Source organism: Octodon degus, unplaced genomic scaffold (genome assembly GCF_000260255.1).
Source record: "Octodon degus isolate 3935 unplaced genomic scaffold, OctDeg1.0 scaffold00074, whole genome shotgun sequence".
NCBI classification, from domain to species: Eukaryota; Metazoa; Chordata; class Mammalia; order Rodentia; family Octodontidae; genus Octodon; species Octodon degus.
In genome coordinates, this window is record NW_004524650.1 from 11,729,058 (window position 1) to 11,747,387 (window position 18,330).

At 42.1% G+C, this 18,330-nt stretch overlaps 1 protein-coding gene across 3 annotated transcripts in view; it reads right to left on the reverse strand.

The window, feature by feature from the left end:
- The window catches only part of Lrrc8c (leucine rich repeat containing 8 VRAC subunit C), an 87,306-nt gene that overhangs the window by 21,621 nt on the left and 47,355 nt on the right, over positions 1–18,330 (reverse strand). For 2 of the 3 annotated variants that reach the window (XM_023720257.1, XM_004635743.3), the window contains exon 2: positions 12,154–12,295. The exons of the other annotated variant lie outside the window; for it this stretch is intronic. In XM_023720257.1, coding sequence (XP_023576025.1) covers positions 12,154–12,291 — 138 coding nt within the window. In that variant the 5' untranslated portion in view covers positions 12,292–12,295. The remainder of the gene's footprint in view (positions 1–12,153; positions 12,296–18,330) is intronic. 3 annotated transcript variants of the gene reach the window in all.

Below are 18,330 nucleotides of genomic sequence, written 5' to 3' on the forward strand. Positions count from 1 at the left end.
ATAGTCTAGCTGTAGCCCTACATGAGGGCACATAACGATACTTAACTCAGGATTTGTTCCTCTCTTATTAGCATATTATTGCACTATATCCCCCAGGGATTTCTCCCACTTGTTGCTTAATCTTCAGACCCTGCCTCTTTGGCATTGACAGTGCGCTCATTATTCTAAGGACGAGGACCCAACACACCCACCAGTTCTGCAGAGGGCAGTGGTACATTTCTCATACTACCAAAATAGGTCAATTATTACCAGCTGCTTTTTCTACTGTTTAGAGAAGATCTGATTTTTGTCTCCTTAGCAATTTTCCCTATACAAATCTATTCTCCATTATGTTATGATGCAGGTTGAAACTGAAGTTTACGATTATTGTTTTTATTATTAAGACAATCAATAAATCCTCAGCTTTGCTGAAGCACACTGATTCATTCATTCAACAAACATTTTGTATAGGTCTAAGGCAGCCAGGTGGGTACAAAGACAGATCAGACATGCATCTTGCATGTGAGCAACCTGGCGTGGACAGGAGTGATGAGATGTACACCTGACCACCTGGTGGCTAATTGCTTTGGCAGTTCGTTTGGCCCCAGGTTCCAAGGCATTGCAGAATTCAACTTTGTGCCCTAACACTGCAGAAATCAGACAAAGCCGGAAGCTTAAATCTGAGACACCTGGCACTCACAGGGGCACCAGTGCTCCAGGACACCAGAGCACAGGGGTTTGTTGTATCTGCATTTGCCTCAGTCCTGGAAAGTGGATCCACGCAAGAAAGCCGGAAGGGGTCCTCTCCCTCACGCTGTCTTCTGTCCTCATGGGCTGGGTGGCCGCATGCTGGCTCTGCATCTGTCTGTACTTCTCCTGCCAACACCCACGTACTTCCCTCCCTCTGGTCCTTTTGTTCTTCTCCAATGTCACCATGTCTGGGAGGACTCTTGGCTACTCTACAAAAATTGAGCTCAATCCCCTCATTCCGACACTGCTTTGTTGTTTTCATATTACTTAGTTGTCCAACACACCATTTTTAATGTATTTAAAAATGTTTGTTTTTCTGCTAGGATTTTGCCATTTTTGATTGCTTCACAACCTGCTTCATAGAACTATTACATGCATTATATGCAGGAAAAAAGGGTTCCTATGACCCATGGGGTGTCCTTGCCCACCCACACCTGCTGCCTCACCCCTCCAACCTAGCCAGCCAGTTTTTGGAAAACATCTTTAACAAAATGAAACACAAAACCTAATTTGGGGGCTGGGGGGATGGCTCAGTAGAATAAGTGCTTGCCTGGCAAGCACAAGGGCCTGAGTTCAATTCCCAGTTCTAAAAAAACAAAACAAAAACAAAAACAAAAACACCTAGCCTGGCATTTTCAGGAAGGTCTTGAGTTTTTGAAAGCTTGGGTCTGTGACAGAACCAAAACTTTCCTTCCTAAAACTTCTACCACCAGTTTCTGTTGGTCTTCTAGGACAAGAGGAATAAGTTTAAGCCATTAGATTTTTCTCCCAGAAGTCCTTCACATATCTTCTGCCTGTCCTTCTGTTCCTTTAGTCTTCTCACACTGAGAGTAAATCCCTTCAGCCGGGTTGCACAAAGTTTTGGGGTCCCTCTCCTGTACTTGACAAGGCCTCTCAAATTACGGTGTAAATAGCCCAGAAACAACTGCAGTCCTCTGTGTTTCACAGGAAACAACTCTGTCCCAAGGACACCTGATGCTCTCTGAATGTCAGTACGTGGCTCAAGCATGTTCTTTGTACCTCTTCCTTCACTCACCCCTTCACTCCACAAAATTCTGAGTACTCAGGTGAGTGTCTGCTCCCAGCTTCTACCTGGGGATACAGGATGAACCCAAGTGAGGTGGCTGCCATTAGAGAGTTTACATTCCTATAACTTCGAGGGAGTTATTCTAACTACAGTTTTGTTTCTCAGACAAAGAGGTGCTAAGTCTTGGAGCTAATGATTTTGCTACTTGTGAAATAAGATAAAAACAACTTTCAAAGACATTTATGTGTTCACAATAGAAAAAAGGACACAATTTGGAGGCACCATCTGACTTATACTCTATAAAGGAAAGATGAAAAATTAGCTCATAGAGCTGGTGTAATTTTGAGTGTGTGACTGTGCACATGTGCGGACGTGGGGTCAGGAGATGGTGATTCGGGAGGGCTAACATGGGGACATGGACATTTTACATAAGCCTGGTCCCTACCCTCTCCCTTTTTCCTTTTATCTCTTAAATTATTCTAGTCTCCTCTACCACTAGAAGGGATCATACTTCACAAAATTTTGGCCTAAGTTTATAAAGTTTCTCAAAAAATTGAATTGGAATTTTATTGATTTGGATTTATAAACTAATTGTGGGGATTTAGCATCTTGGTAACATCAACTGTCTATTTATTCAAATGGCCTTATATGTAATTTATTAGACATCTAAAAGTTTTCTAAGAAGGTCTTGGTTAACTTAATCCTTTGATAGGTAGTTTTTCCTGTTACAGTCAATGTAACTTTTTTTTCTGTTAAATCTGTTAGTTGGTATGACTATTTCCAGTTGGAAGCATTTTATTTCTTATTTCCGTAACTTTTTTTTTTTTTTTTTTTTTTGGTGGAACTGGGGATTGAACTCAGGCCCTTGTGCTTGCCAGGGAAGCGCTTATTCCACTGAGCTATCTCCCTGGCCCTATTTTTATAACTTTAAAAAAAAATTCATTTATTTTTTTACATATTCAGCACAAGGTCTACAGGGTCTCACTACAGATCAGACTGTGATTCTCTAGCTTTCAGCCTACCAAGTGCTGGGATTACGCCACCATGCCCAGTCTCAGTCACTGTTTTAGCATGCCCCAGGGATGGGGCTGGCATCCTTTTTTTTTTTTTTTTTTTTAACTATATGAAGAGTAGATATTCCAGAATAATAGCAATTATAAAATACACTACAAAAACTTGCATGTGATATGATTAGAGAGCCAAGTTATTTAGAAACATTCCAGGCAGTTAGAAAGGGCTGGGCCTTCCAGAGAAGTCAGTGTGAAAGGCAACCATAGCCGGGGGCGCCCTCCTGCAAGGCCAGGCCTCAGGAGAGAAAATGCCTACACCCACACAGTTCCCCTGGGGATGGACAGCACTGACTGGCATTCTAAACAGGTAACAGTCACCCAGGTGGGGGCCAGGAAGGAAAAAGGGCCTCATTTATTCCCCCAGTTGCTCCCCACTGAATCAATATTACCTAAGCCATTATACTTGTAATCTTACTGGTTGACCATAGATTCGTCCCATATCACGATTTCCCATTAGAACAGTGCTACCCAGGCGGCTATTTTATTCGTTGATTATAGTTTTGTCCCACCCTTGACCAACCTCACCCTGTTCTCCATAAAAACTTCCTTAAAAAATGGGGTCCCAGCAACCTACTTAGTACCCCTTCTGTCTCTTAGCCAAAGGCTTTCTTTTCTCCAATAAATACGGCTTTCTTTCCCTCAAAAAATATGTCCTACTCTTAAAACTCTGTCATTCCTAGAATTTATTCTTTGATTTTAGAGAACATGAACTTGGTGTATTTGACACCTAACAGGTTGGGAATCGTAATATTTCCTTTATATTATTTAGATAACTTGGAGGACCTGTCTCATCCCTGTATCAATTTTATAAAGAAAAACAGTAGTGTTGGGGAAGCAGCAATAGCACTGTTTATATTAAACAAAAAGCTCCAGAGTTGACCTAGAAATGTCCTAATCTACAATTAAAATGTGGTTCGAAGGTCCGCCCAGTCCTCGCCACAGGTCCCTCACAGGTGGGAGCACAAGGGCTGCCAGTGTTCTGAGCGGAGGTGTGGTGCCCTGCGTCTGACCACGATGAGAGGACTGGGGGGGGTGTCCTCTAAATCACAGGCACTGAATAGAAACACAAGGCCACCCTTCCCTCTTATCATCGCAAACACATTTAATACAGATTTTAAACGAGGTATCGAATGATTCACACACAAGGACAATAGACACTCAATGTATAATAAATCTCATTTGCTTTGCATAGAAAAAAGCCCCAAACTCTGCCAGGCCTTTGTTATGGGGGGAAAAGACACATTTTTAAACAAACAATAGGTAGCAAGAGCATATCAATTCATAATGGTGGGATAAAAGGCAATGTTCCCCATTCAGTGACTGGCCTTGCATAGCACCAAATGATCTTAAAAAAGCATTTAGATCCCTACCCTTTGTTAAATCAAAGAGAGTGGGGCAAAAGCACTCACACATTATCCTGGGCGCAGGAATTCACAGCGCTTAAATTGTCAAGGTGATAGATGACAAGAAGTGAAGTTCTAGGGACGATCAAAGGCATCCACTAAATAACCATAACAATAGTATCCTAACCAAGGCATACTTTTGTTGCAGATCTAGTGGGTTTGAAACGGTCTCTTCCACTGCCCATACAGACAGAAGGAGGGCTGCTGTGCAAAATTATTTTCGCTGAGGTGGGATGAGAGGAAGGGGATGAAAGAGGAATGGAGAGGTGTTCTGCACGTGCCACCTTCCCACAGGGCAGGTAGACACTGTATACCACAAACGTGCATTATTAGTTTTGGACAATTCAAGTGATTTTTGTTTCATATTCTAAAAGACCTAAATAAAATGGTGACGTGTACTGGAGACACAGAAACTGCACCACATAGATGCAGCCGATGCCTTCATCTTAAACTCACCTGTGCTACTTGCTATTTCATCAGTATTCTGAACTTCTGAGTTCTAAATGACAATCTAAGAAAGAAGGGCCTTTTGGGGCCTTCATGTATACATTCCCATTTGGAGGGGAAAAAATCTACATAGATGCTATTAAAATGACATCCTCTGAGACCACTCTGGAATCTGCAAGGTTCCTTGCCTGCAATTTCCAGCCCATGGCCAGAGCGCACTTTCACCCCAAGGCCTTCTGCTATGGGGCTGAAACAGACCTCTTAAGTCAGGCAAGGAGCAGCTCAGGTGTCCTTGCTGTCGAGGTGCTCTGGTGAAGACGCTGTGCCCCTTCCCTAGATCTGCACTGTAACTCACCAAACCATTCCCCTACTGCCCCCTCCCACAGCTCCAACTGAGAAAACAGGAAATATGTTTCCTGTGTAACAATCACAGAGCAGGACCGCTAGGGCTTCAGGGGGCTTGAGTCTTTCAATTCCTGTTTCTGGCTTCTAGCGGCTAACTATATTTAGTAATTGCCTGCCTGTGGGCTGCTATGGAATTGGTCACAGCAAGATAACCTGGAGTCACTGAGTAGATAGATATCTAAAGCAATCTTATTTTTTCCAGGAAGAAACATGTTGACCTTTTAGGATTTGGTCTAATTTACTGTTTGTTGAGTTTTTGAATAGCGTTGTTTATAGCACAAAATTGGACGTTTACACTATGGGTCCTTATGGGTAAATGACTGTACAGGAATAGGAGACCTACACGCCTACACTTTTGTGGTTAGGAGTGAATTTGTATTTCTTATGTGGACTGATGTAGTCTAAGGGATGTTCTTTATGTGCGTATCATTTTACTAGACAGCAGCCTTCAAAATAGGGATTGCTTAGAAATCAACAAATATTTGTCAGATGAGTAAAAGAAGAGCAATGATTTTAACCCTTTTACATCAGAACAAGAAAGAAACCACATCCTTTTAATAGATATTCATCTCTTCTTCCATCTAGTATTCTTGAAGCTCCGTTGTGTTAAACCTGCGTGAATATTACCTTTTGGGCGTAAACAGATAATCAACTTTACCCGCCGTGGAAGAAACTATTTTCAAAATACTCAAAAAAGGGGGCTGGGAAGACAGCTCAGTAGAATAAGCGCTTGCCCAGCAAGCGCAAGGGCCTGCGTTCAATCCCCACTTCTGCAAAAACAGCAACAACAAAAAACCCTGAAAAAAGCTGTTGTTGGCTTACCATTTTATCATCCATGATTGACCTTGTAACTCTACCTAAGATTTTGTTTTGTCATGTTTTCAAGCCTAGGAATTAACTTACTTTTAAATATGATTAAAAAGATGACTATACTCTTTACAAAAAGAAAATCAAGGCATCAAGACATATTTTAACTACTTCAATATTACCTTGGAAATAAAAAAGGAATGTGAGTTCCACAGAGAACTCTTTGTTTTTGAAGTTAGCAGTCTTTCAGCCAATTCCAGAGGATTATCATGGCAGGGCTGAAATGAGAGCTTAACTACCTAAGGAGAAGTATTTTCATTTGCAACATGGATCCCAGGTGGTTTTACTTTCTTTAATAATTTACATCATGTTATTTCTTGTTTCTGTAATACTTACTACAGAAGTTATCCTTTTTGTAATTAGGTATACAGCGCATATTTCTTAAAATCTTGTATGTAGTTTAACAAAGTTAATACTTCCATAACTTCCTCTATTTTTTTGGTCATTTTCTGCTTGTTTTCACAAACCATACTTTGACCACATAAACTGTGCCACTGAAATAGTTCCGTGTAACATCTCGGCAGTGTGCAGCACAGGCGTCGAAGGCCTGGTTAGAGAACCAGCCTGGGCTCCCTCTTGGCCGGGGGGCAAGTTACCCCAACTTCCATACGGCCAAGTCTACCTCTGCGAAGTGTCTCCTTCCACAGGTTTGCTCTGGAGACTGAAGGTACAGGCGGATTCCGGTGCTGGTTCTCTCATGCAACACTCCACGGATGTGCCCAGGGCGTTCTCCAGAGCAGTTCCACAGTGGGAACCCGGCGCTCCTGGCAGGAGTGTAACATTCCCAGTTCTTTCCCTTAAAATGTCACCTGACCTCCCTGCACTATGCTGATCAAGCAGAGATTTATCAAATGATCATACTAAAGTTTCCATTAATGCCTTTTTCTTTCCTCTCCCTTTAAAAATATGTGTATTTTATTTTGTATACTAATTCTTTGAGACTTTGCTCACTTAGCTCCTCTTGAAGTCCTTAACTTTAATTTTTTAAAAATGTATTTAGTACAGGATCTACAGGGTCTCACTGCATAGATCGGACTTGTAGTGATTCTCCTGTGTTCAGCCTCCCAAGCTCTGGGATTGACAGGAACACGCCACCACGCCCAGTCTCAGTCACCCGCTCAGTACGCCCCGGGGGCGGGGCTGGCAGGGCAGGTTGGGGATCGAACCCCGGTTCCTGTGTCTGCCTAAGCAGGCGCTTTAATCCACTGAGCTATCTGGCTGGCTCCAAAGTGCTTAACTTCTGATGGCAGAGGTGACAATACAGTAGTTGGTGCTCTCTCAAGGCACCATGGAGATCTTACACATTGGAAGGCATCACTTACATGGGCTCAGGCTGTGCTGTTTCCCGGTCAGTACCCAGCACCCCACACATTGACTTGACACTTGACAGACTGCTGATGTTCAGGGACTTAGGGGGCGGGGGCAGGTACTGGGATTGAATCCAGGACTTTTGCACTGAGCTACATCTCAAGCCCTTTTGACGTTTTTTATTTTGAAACAGTCTTGCTAAGTTGCTGAATTGGCCAGTTTGGACTTGAATATTTGATCTTTTTGCCTCAGCCTCCTAGAGTGTTGGGATTATGGGTACACAGCATAGTGCCCAGCTAGGTTGACTACTAGGCATTATTTGCTTTCTGTGTGTCTCCTTTTTTCTGTACTTCATCTTGCCCTGCAACATGTTAACAAGAAAAGTAGTCTCCTGGGCTTGTTAAGGCAGACCCTGCGGCGGGCTGAGAGCCTGGTAAAGCCATAAGGTCAGAGAGATTTACAGCGCCCCCGCTAATGACCTACATGTCAGCTCCTCCTCTTTCCCACACTGCGCATCCAGATCTTTGCTTTTACCTTAAGGCCACCACTCCAATACCTTCTTTGCTGCCATTTCTGGCTATCTCCTGCCCTCACCATCTCCGCAGAAGTGTTACTTTCTATATTACAGAGAAACTAGAAACAAGGCATACAATCCAAACTTTCTGTCCCCTTCCAAACAACACGCATCTGCAGCCATTGTTCTCATTCTTGTGGAAGACACCCTTTCCACCTCAGTCAAGGGTGATCTTTCTACCTGGGTCCTGGCCGCATCCCCTTTTCCTCCTGAAGACAAACATTCATCACTAATTGTGAACCCCTGGTATCGTATTCAGCTGCTTGCTTAATATCTCAACTTTGATGGTTAATATGTGTCTCATAGAACAGGGTCACATATGAGCTTTTTCCAATTGCTTAGGCCTAAAAACTAACCTTGCTATCATCTTTGATATTTCTTTTTCTCTCATATTTCATAGTAGATCTTGGTATTTTTTTAATGTATATCTACAACTGTGGTTTCTAATGTGACCTGAGCTATATGTTTTATCTCATCTGGATTATCAGTAGCCTTCCAAATAATCACTCTGCTTGCTTGCTTGCTTGCTTCCTTCCTTCCTTCCTCCCTCCCTGTCTCCCTTTCTTCCTTGCCCCCTACACTGTATTCTCAACACCTGGAGTGATCTTCTTAAAACTACAGATTGTGACCAACTTTCTGCACAAAATCATCCGTATGTGTCTCATCTCATTGAGTCTAAAGCCACCTCTTAGTGGATGACAAGGTCCTGTGTGAATTGGTACCCGCTGTCTCTTGGGCTGCATCTTTAGCTATTTTTTCCTCATTCCCACAGCTCTAGCACACTGGACTCCTGGCTTCTAATTCTGCAAGTCATGGCGACCCCTTCTTCAGGCATAGAACAGTATCAGGGGTCTCTCTAGGGTCACCTCAACACGTAGATGGAGAGTGTCACAAGTTACACATGACACCAGAATCACTCAGGAAGAGACTGTACTGGAGCCACACCTTGCCAACAAGGCAGCATTGGGTTTTCCACTGTGCAAAAATCTTCAGAGCTGTCCTTGCTGGCATCTACACCACTGCTCAGAGCGTCTTTTCTTACATACATCTTCCTGTAGCATCCCAAGTGCAAGGAAAGATGCACCTTACGCAGTCTCAGGATCCACCATGGCCAACACCTTTCATGTGTCACAGCTCATGCCTAGTTACAAGTACTACCACAATCAGGAATCCAATAATAGGGTTCCTGCCAGGCATTTAACCATCTCCCAGCCTAGCTACAGCTGACCAATGAGCGGTCATTAATGCCTTTAGCATGTTGCCTGGTAACACAGTGAACATTCTGCCTTTTTCAAATCTCCAGGGAAACAGAGCTAGATAGCTGGAATTTTGTAGAGAAAGTAAAGTGCTGCAGAGCATGAGGGCTCCACTGTCTCTGTCTCTGTGCCCCTTGCTCTTGCTGCCTGGATAGCTCATTCCAGGACATTGGTACGGCCTACTCCTGTGTCTCTTTCAATTGCTTGGCCAAAAATCCTAACTCCTGACCCTCCTGCAGAGCCCTCCTAGCACCCTTGCATGCTTTTTCCTTTTTTCCAATGCCCCATCACATTCGAACATATTACAATAGATTTATTCATGATTTCTCTGATCTTAGTTACTCATGGTCAACTGTGGCTAAAAATACTCAATGAAAAATTCCAGAAAGAAACAATTCATAAATTCATAAATTGCCTGCCATTTCAAGTAGTGTGATGTTAGTCACCTGGTATCCATCCTGGTTATGCGTTGACTATGTCTCAGTTCTTAGATTCAAATAAACTTTATGTTAACAATGACCTCCAAGTACAACACTAGTGATACTGGAAATTCACTTAAAGTGCTTCCCCTAAGTGAAAAAGTGGAAGTCATCACTTAATGAGAGAAAACGTTACACAGTGAGGTTGCTAAGAGTCATGGTAAGAACACATAGAGAAAAACATAGGTTTGGTACTATTCCCAGTTTCAGGTACCCACTAGGCATCTTGGAACATATTCTCAGGGGATTATTGTATGTAATTTACTACTGGGGGTCCTCAGCTCATTTAATGATTAAGTTCTGTTCCTGTGAACAGGTCATTAAGTGAACTGGTCACTAAATGAGGAATTGTGTACAGCATGTACATTACAGGACAGAAGCAGAAGCCACATGCTGAGGACCCAGGTTCCTGCAGCCTAAGACTGTACGCTGTACCTCTGTCGTTAAGTCCACAGCCTAAGACTGCACAGTGCACTTCCATCCCTCCCTCGTAAGTCTGGATGGTCATTAGGTAGGTAGGTCCTTAAAGGAGAAATGTATGTAATTCATTTTGCTTAATTTAATTGCTCCCTTTTCATGGAATTTAAGCTCAACAAGGCTGGGATTTTTTTTTTTTTTTTTTTTTTTTTAATGTTTTTCCTTCATTCTTGGTAGAATATTCCTGGCGCAAAGTAGGTTCTTCAACAAACTCTTGTTTTAGGCGTGAGTGAAGGAAAGCTTTTCCTCTCTTTTAGATCCTAGCTTCTCGCCTGTACCGTTTCTTGGGGGGGGGGGGCTGGAAAGGGGATAAAATGTGTTCAGTTAAATAAAAGGCACTAAACTGTATAGTGTTAGGGATTGATAAGCACTTTGGATCCAAATTGCTGCGTGTGAATACAGGCTTGCTACCACCTTGGGAGGTTTCTTCCTAACCTCTTTGTGCCTCTCTGGTGTCATCTGTAAATGGGGTTAATGGTAGCGCCCATACCCTAGTGTTGCCATAACAGGAAAATGAGTCACAGGTGCGTAACATGCCCAGAAGGCTGCCTGACACAAGGAAGCAGTATGAGTTAGCCATGATTAGTATCCATTTTAAAAGGCCTTTCCTTCCACGCTGAACCACTGCTAGCTATTTTCCTCTCTCTCAACCTCCTCTTTGAGTTGGGATCTTTTTGACAGCCCAAGCTACCCAGCAGCCTCTGTCCCCTTTAACTCGCACCCACTCGTTCAATCGCTGAAACTAGTATTCAAAGGGACCACAAGCGACGTCTTTCTCTGTGAGTTCATTGAGAACCGCCTGCGATCACGGACTACCCCTCCTTTGGCTGATGACGCGTTCTTCCCTCCTGGTTCCCACGTTTTCATGGCTGTCCTTTCCCAGGCCACCTCAGAAGCTCCCGCCTCCTCCACACACTCCTGTGTTGTTCCCGCCATGTTTCCCTCATGCTTCCATTCACAGGCACAGTGCTGAGACTCTTACAAGCGAGCCCAATCCGTCCTACTTTGAGTTTCCCAAAAATGCTGTGTTCCTTTGCATCCCTGCGACTTGTAGTCTTCCCTTTCCTCTTTTAGGACCTTCTCCCACTCCCAGTTCTGCTCCCAGACTGGCTTGAGCTGTTTCTCCGAGTTTTCAGGTAAAGCTTGTTCCCAAGATCAGCCAAGCACCCTTCCTCAGTCCCCTCCTCCTGCTGTGTGGCAGCCCGTATCACAGGGTGACATGGCGTCCTCTGCTCGCTGCTGCACCTAGTTCCTCCCCAGACACGAGCTACTTATAGTTGTCTATGTCCTCTATTCATAGTGTCTGGCACACAGCAGTGTGCAGAGTGCACCTGGATTCACGTACTGATACAAAGAGTCTACATGGGATCAGTATGTGAATGCACAACAAATAGAGTCCACCAATTACATACACATTTTTTTTTCAGCAGCTCGTTTTACTATTACATGTCTGGAAGCTATGGTTACCATTCTGAGCATCTCTTATAATTGTAGAGGCCCAAGGTAACTTGTATTACTCTCAGGGTATCTCAATAAATTTAGAATTAGAATATTTATACAAGTTTTCTTTTCCTGATGTTCACAATTTTGTTTGTATACTTTTTTTTTTTTTTTTTTTTCAGACTCTCTCTCTAGGATTCAGCATGCAAACACATAATGTCCACGTACAACACATTTTGACTGAGTTCCATTTTACTTCAGAACTAAATATTGGGCAAAATAATGCTATGTCACTGAAGTATGAATTCTTCCAGAAAACCTTATGAGGCTTAAGTGTAAGAGATGAAGAAAAGCAAAGGTGCCATTTGGCTTTGTGTCGGTATTTCACTGTGGAGCCCACTCTGAAAGATAAGACCCCGTGATGGCGGCCCTCACTTGACATCAGTCAACTGTAGCTGGGCTCATTGAAATCTTATAAGTAGCATATTTACCTTATTAGGAGAGTTTAGTAATTGTTTCAGGCTCCCTGCCATGATTACAAAAGACATACACAAAAGGAGTAGAGCAACTAATATTTACACTGTTAAAAATCACTCAATGGGCTCTTTAAGTAGTCTCCCTGGCGCGGCGTCCTGCTCTGGCCCCACCTCGCCTTGGCTCGAGGTGCCTACCTGCAAAGTGCATCCGAACACACCGATCATCAGCATGGCCACGGACAGGTAATCCGTAAACACGTCCCACCATGGCTTCAGCACCCGGAAGGCAGGCTGCTGCTCAGAGAACTGCCGGAATTCTGTTACTGGAATCATGTTTCTGCGAAAAGAGAAACTGCTGGTGAAGTAATCTATCTTTAGGTACACTGCTACCAGCATGGAAACAGGGCTTCCACCTTTTAGACCAGAGGCCTGCCTGAGTGCAAGAGTTGCCCAGAGGTGCTTCCGTTTCCGCAAGACACTGAATAAAGCCACGCGTGGAGGGAAATGAGGAGACCCGCGCGGAACGGGCGGGAGCTCGTCGTGAGTTACTGCCTGGCAGCAGGCTCCTGCTGTGCTCCCGGGGGACAGAGGGACTGTGGCCAGGCGCGGATGATTTCTCACACCCTGGGTTCCTTCAAACAGAACAGGAAGATGTCAGCAAGAAAGCAGCCCCTTCTTTGAAACGTTCTATTTCTCTTACCTGCTTGGATTAATGGTTTAAATTACGGTGACATGTCATTCCAGGATGCATTTGAGTTCATTCTTCAGGGAGCCTTATTTGTAAGGCATTTTGCTTACTCCTCAGGGAAGGGAAGCCATGTTGCTACATGGCCTTGGTTTTCCAAAAGAGAAACCTCATTGGTGACAGTGGGTGAGGGAGGACCATTTTCTCTCTGCTCGCCCTTCTCTGCTGTCTCTGTGATTCTGTTTTCATTTCTTTTTTTTCTATTTCTTTTCTTATTTCACTATGAACCTTACACTTGCCCGAATTTGCTTCTTTGAGAAATGAGTCTGGCCTAAGAACCTGATATGGTTGGACTTTTGTCCCTGAAAGACCCATGCATTAAAGGGTTGGCCACCAGTCTATGGCCCTCTTGGGCAGCAGTGGACCTTTAAGAGATGGGCCTGGTGTAAGGGAGATCACAAGGGTGTGCTGCTGAGTGGGATATGGGGACCCCAGCCTTCGTTTCTGTGTCCAGCCACCATGAGGTGAGCAGGGAGCCTCCACCATGCATTCCTACCACTGCATTCCTTGCCTCAGGACCAAAGGCAATGGCCAGCTGACCAGGGCCTGAAAGCTCCAAAACTATGAAGTGAAATAAACCATTCCTTTTTTAAAGTTGACTTACCTCAGGCATCATTCCTGTGATGTCTAGCACAAGACTCTTATCGAAATGACAGACGCCGAGCAAAGGATGTGCACCTAAGGCTGTGTAAAGAGGGAAGAGGAGGCATGTCCTTTTTCTTAGTCTGAATTTTCCTCTCACTACCTTTATTGTGCCCCAGGATTTGTGTTAATCACCCTCTTCTGTGAGAAGAAATGTTTTCTCCTTATGTTACGGCAAGAAATAAGGTGCCTAATGAGGGTCAAAATGAAAACCTTTCTCCCGCCTGCCTTCTTTGGGTCTCATAATCTAGCTCTTCACATCTGTCTTCTTACCTAATCCTAATGAAAAGTGCAAGCGAAAGGCCATACTTGCTGCTCCATCTCCTAAATCTTGCTTGTTTCATAGATTTTCCTTCCTAATACCAAATTAATGACTATAGAGTAAATACTCCAGAGAGGGATCTCACGCTCTTCTTCAAATTTATTGGTGGTTATAACTTCGGAAGATGTTATTAATTGTCTTACGGCTTCAAGCCTTTTTTAAAAAAAATTCATTTTCATTTTGTTATTTAGGAATGTTTACAATTTCAGCAGCCAGGAGATACACTCACCTGCAATCTATCTAGAGGACATCTGGGCAATGTTTGTTTGTTTTTTTTTCATTTTAATAAATGGAGCTCCATTCTGTTACTGCCCCTAGGCTTCAGAGTTTTTCAGAGTAGAGCATTTGTGTCACACATATGTGTGTCTTTAAAACATACATTGCAGGTGAACCACAGAAGCTACATAAATCATTTCTACTGTCATTAAAATTTCAGGCCTACTGTCATTAAAATTTCAGACAGCTCACAGTTGATTTTTCCTGATACCTTATGGCCTCATTTCTTTATGAATCTTGACAGCCTCAGTGCCCCAGATGTGCCCAGCCAGGTGTTTCTGTGATAATCAGAGTCGGGCACTAATTCTTCATAACTTCTAAGTGCTGCTTGGAAGCTATTGCCTTACTCTATTTTGCATCCCCATCACTCTCCACAGAGCCCAGAAAACAACAGGACCCAAGCAACTGCTTGTTGAATAAATCAATCCAAGTTCATAGGCGAATGTAGGCAATCGCTCACGGAGCAGTGCTCATTCAACTCAGATTTGGGGTGACCCTAATCAGCCGCAGTGACAGCGATGACAGTCTACTGTTTTGGGTAGACTGGATCTCTGTCTCTTTCACATATTTCTTTATAGCTTGAGGGATCTGGGTATACCCGTTTAGGCAGAGGACAGGTTCAAGAAGAAAGTGCACCTAGCAGAACAATGGTTTGCAGACTCTGCTTTCAGAACTCCTGCATACTCTAAGCACAATGAGAACACCACAGCCTGTGTTAATGCTGTTACCCCATCAACAATTTCACGTTAGAAACTGAAACCAAGAAATGTTGAAAACACACATTAATTCATTAAGAAAAGAACTCATTTCATGCTAATGACTATCATTAGGAAAATATATTTTAGAAGCACAAAAATCAGTGAGAAAAACGACACTGTTTTACATTTTTATGAATCTCCTCAATACTGGCTCAGTGTAAAGACACTGGGATTTTCAGGAAGCGTCTATATTCAATATATTGTGGTAGGTTGTTTGGGTGAAAAATGTAAGTTAAACAAAGATATATGGTTAGAAATGTGTCTTTTTTAAAATTTCATTTATTTATTTATGTGTGTGTGTGTGTGTGTGTGTGTGTGTGTGTGTGTGTATGTGTGTGTGTGGTCAGCTCAGCCCACCAGGGGGCAGGGCTGGCTGGCATGTGGTGCTGGGGATTGAACTGCGGTCCCTGTGCTTTGCTAAGTTTGTTCCAAGTAGGTGCTTTAGACCACTGAGCCATCTCACCAGCCCAGAAATGTGTCTTAATAGCTTTTTCATGTCATTGTGGATATTCATTCTTTGAGACTAGTTTTTTTGAGACTAGAATTTTTACTAGTTTACTTTCAACGTGAAATCTGGAATATCAGCAAGCTTTCAAATTCTTATTAAAACTCATTTGTCTTGAACTCTCAAGGTGTTTGTTATCCATGCGTAGTTTTGTAACATCATTCATTGGTGACTTGGGAAAAACAAAGGTCACTGAGTTATGATATATTTTAAGTACCAACATTACAAACGAGAAAATCTCAAGTTCATTAATATTACTACTACTATCATTAAAAAAAAATTTAAGCACTGGAAAGCTGTCAAGTTCATGGTGGAGGATATAAAATTTCCAAAATTCGAATTATTGCTTGAAAAGCAAAACCTTGTCACTGGTAACAAATATTCACTATTCTTGAAGCTCAGGATCACTTTATTCATAGTAAGCCACAAACCTAAGTCTCAGCTTCAGCTGTTTTATTCACATAAGAGTACTGTTACATAATGAAGCAGATAATTTAACTTTCAACTCAAATATCACACAAGGCTTTCCCTTGAGATCCCACTATGTTTTTGAATGCAGAAGCATTGCTCTGTGTGTTTTTCCCATTTCACTATCACATTGTGTGTTAAAACAACACATAGTCAGGGATTGACAATTACTAAAACAATAATTTTTACTGCTTCAAGAAGGACATTAAGTGAAGCCTACTTTTAATAAAATGTAAACATCTACTCAGGAACATAATCCCTTAATATAATCTGCTGCTTCAAGCTTCATTCACGCAAAGGCATTTTACCCACCATAGATTCACACTCTTGATGAAAAGGCAAAAGAAAGCATTTAATATTTTGACCTTGTCAAGCCCTTAAACGTCTAGGTTCCAGGCACAGCAACGTACACCTGCACATTCCAGCACTTGAGAGACCAAGGCAGGCTGCTAGGGAGTTTGAAGGAGCCTGAGCTATATAGCAAGTCCCACAAATAAAAATCCCAAAACCAAACACAAACAAACAACCCCTCCCCCTCTAAACAAAAGGTCTAGGCTAGCAGGGTCCCATTCTCTACACTTTGAGAACCACCTAGGCAGAGATTTACTGCATTATACATACAGACTTCTGGGCTTTAATGTATGTCAAAGCTCCACGCTGCCATCCAGCACAGCATCAAATCTTACAATATTTTTGATACAAAAAAGGGAATAAAGAAGAGTTAAATAAAAATCTTCCAACTAAAGGGAGAGTAGATGCACCTTGCTTGCTTAACTGAAGCCTATGTATTTCTTTCTTTATACCTTTCAGCACCTTTGAATAGTCATGCATTGCAGTGGCAACTACTCCTTAGTTCTCTTTCATCATCACCGTCATTTTCAAGCTACTTGTGACAATTTCAAGAGTTCTCAATACAAGCTAAGGGAGCTGCCTCAATAAACGGTTGGCTCTACATATTAGGAGGCATGATCAATCAGGGTAATTATATTTTCACTCAAGTATTTTCAAATTCTAAAATGTAAATGATTACCTTTATACTTTTCCAACCCTGTTTTTTTTTTTTTAATCATTACGTAAGATTTTAGTTTATCTAATTGATAATATCAATGGCAAAACAGTACTTCAAACTAAATCAAGAGAGGTGCAGGCATGGAGCTTCTGCGGGTATTGGTCCAAACTTTTAAAAACTTAGGTGAACTCTGGCCTGCAGGACACAGGAGAGTGGCGATTTGTGGGTGGACCCAGTACAAGGAGGTGCAGTGCTTTCCTGGAGCTATTTAAGAACTTTGGCAGACTCTGGGCGGCCTGAAGGACTCTGTGGTTTTTTTTTTGTTTTTGTTTTTTTTTTTTTTTTGTTTTTGAACCAGGCATTGAACCCAGGGCCTTGCACTTGCCATACTTGGAACTTTAAAAATGCCAAAATGGAGGAGCATATGACTATCTTAATTCTCCAGCCCACTGAGAACAAATCCAGGGGACAAACACATACAAGAACTTGGAAATCACACACCTGAAGTCTCTGAAACGATAGCAATTGAAGTAAAGAAACAACTATACCCAGCTATAGAAGAAATAAATCAGAAATAATCTCCCAGATCCAAAAAGAAAGTACAACAATCGTGCAAGATTTGGTCACCCCAGCTAAAGAAGACATAGATAGAAAAATAGAAACAAAACAAAAAAATGATGGAAACACTGAATGAGCAATAAAGGAAAGAATTAGAATGCATGAAACATTCCAACAGCTATCCAGGAAATTCAGAACTTCACTGAAAGCTGGCAAACCTGCTTGAATGAAACTGAAGATAAATCTCTTAAAAACGAACAAGAAAATAACAATTCAGCAGCTACACGATGATGCAAAGAAAAATAATACAAGAATAATAGGTGTCAGTGAAACAGCAGGTGACAGCACCAATGACATAAAAAGACTACTTGTAGAAGTAGCAGCAGAAAGATTTCTAAACATGAGAAAAGAACCTGACATACAGTTAATCAAGGCATATAGAACTCTGCACAGTCATGATAACAATAAATCTACATCTAGACACATCATAATCAGGATCTCAGAAATTCAGCAAAAGAATAGAATATTTAAAGCTGTTAGAGAAAAAAAACAGATGACCTACAATGGAATGTCCATCAGAATCATGGCAGATTTCTCAACACAAACCATCAAATCAAGAAGAGCTTGAAGTGAAGTACTTCTTGTGCTGAAAGAAAATAACTTCCAGCCCAGATTGATGTACCCTGCAAAACTATCTATCAAATTCAATGGCAAAATAAGATCCTTCCATGACAAAGAACAATTGAAGAAATTCATGACCACCAAACCAACCTTACAAAGAGTACTGACAGATGTTCTAGTAAGACACATCAGTGACAATCCTGGGTATCACAAAAAAACCCAAAACAAACAAACAAAAAAACACGTCAGTGATCATAGCTTGAAGAACCACCAAATGAAGCAAGTAGTTAAAAAGAGGGAAAAAGTACAGAACTTACAGCAGGGAAATAACATGACAAAGATAAGCCAATATACATCATTACAACCATCAATGTGAATGGCCTCAATTCACCAATCAAAGAAACAGACTAGCAGAGTGGATTAAGTAACAAAATTCAACAATATGCTGCATACAAGAAACACATTTAA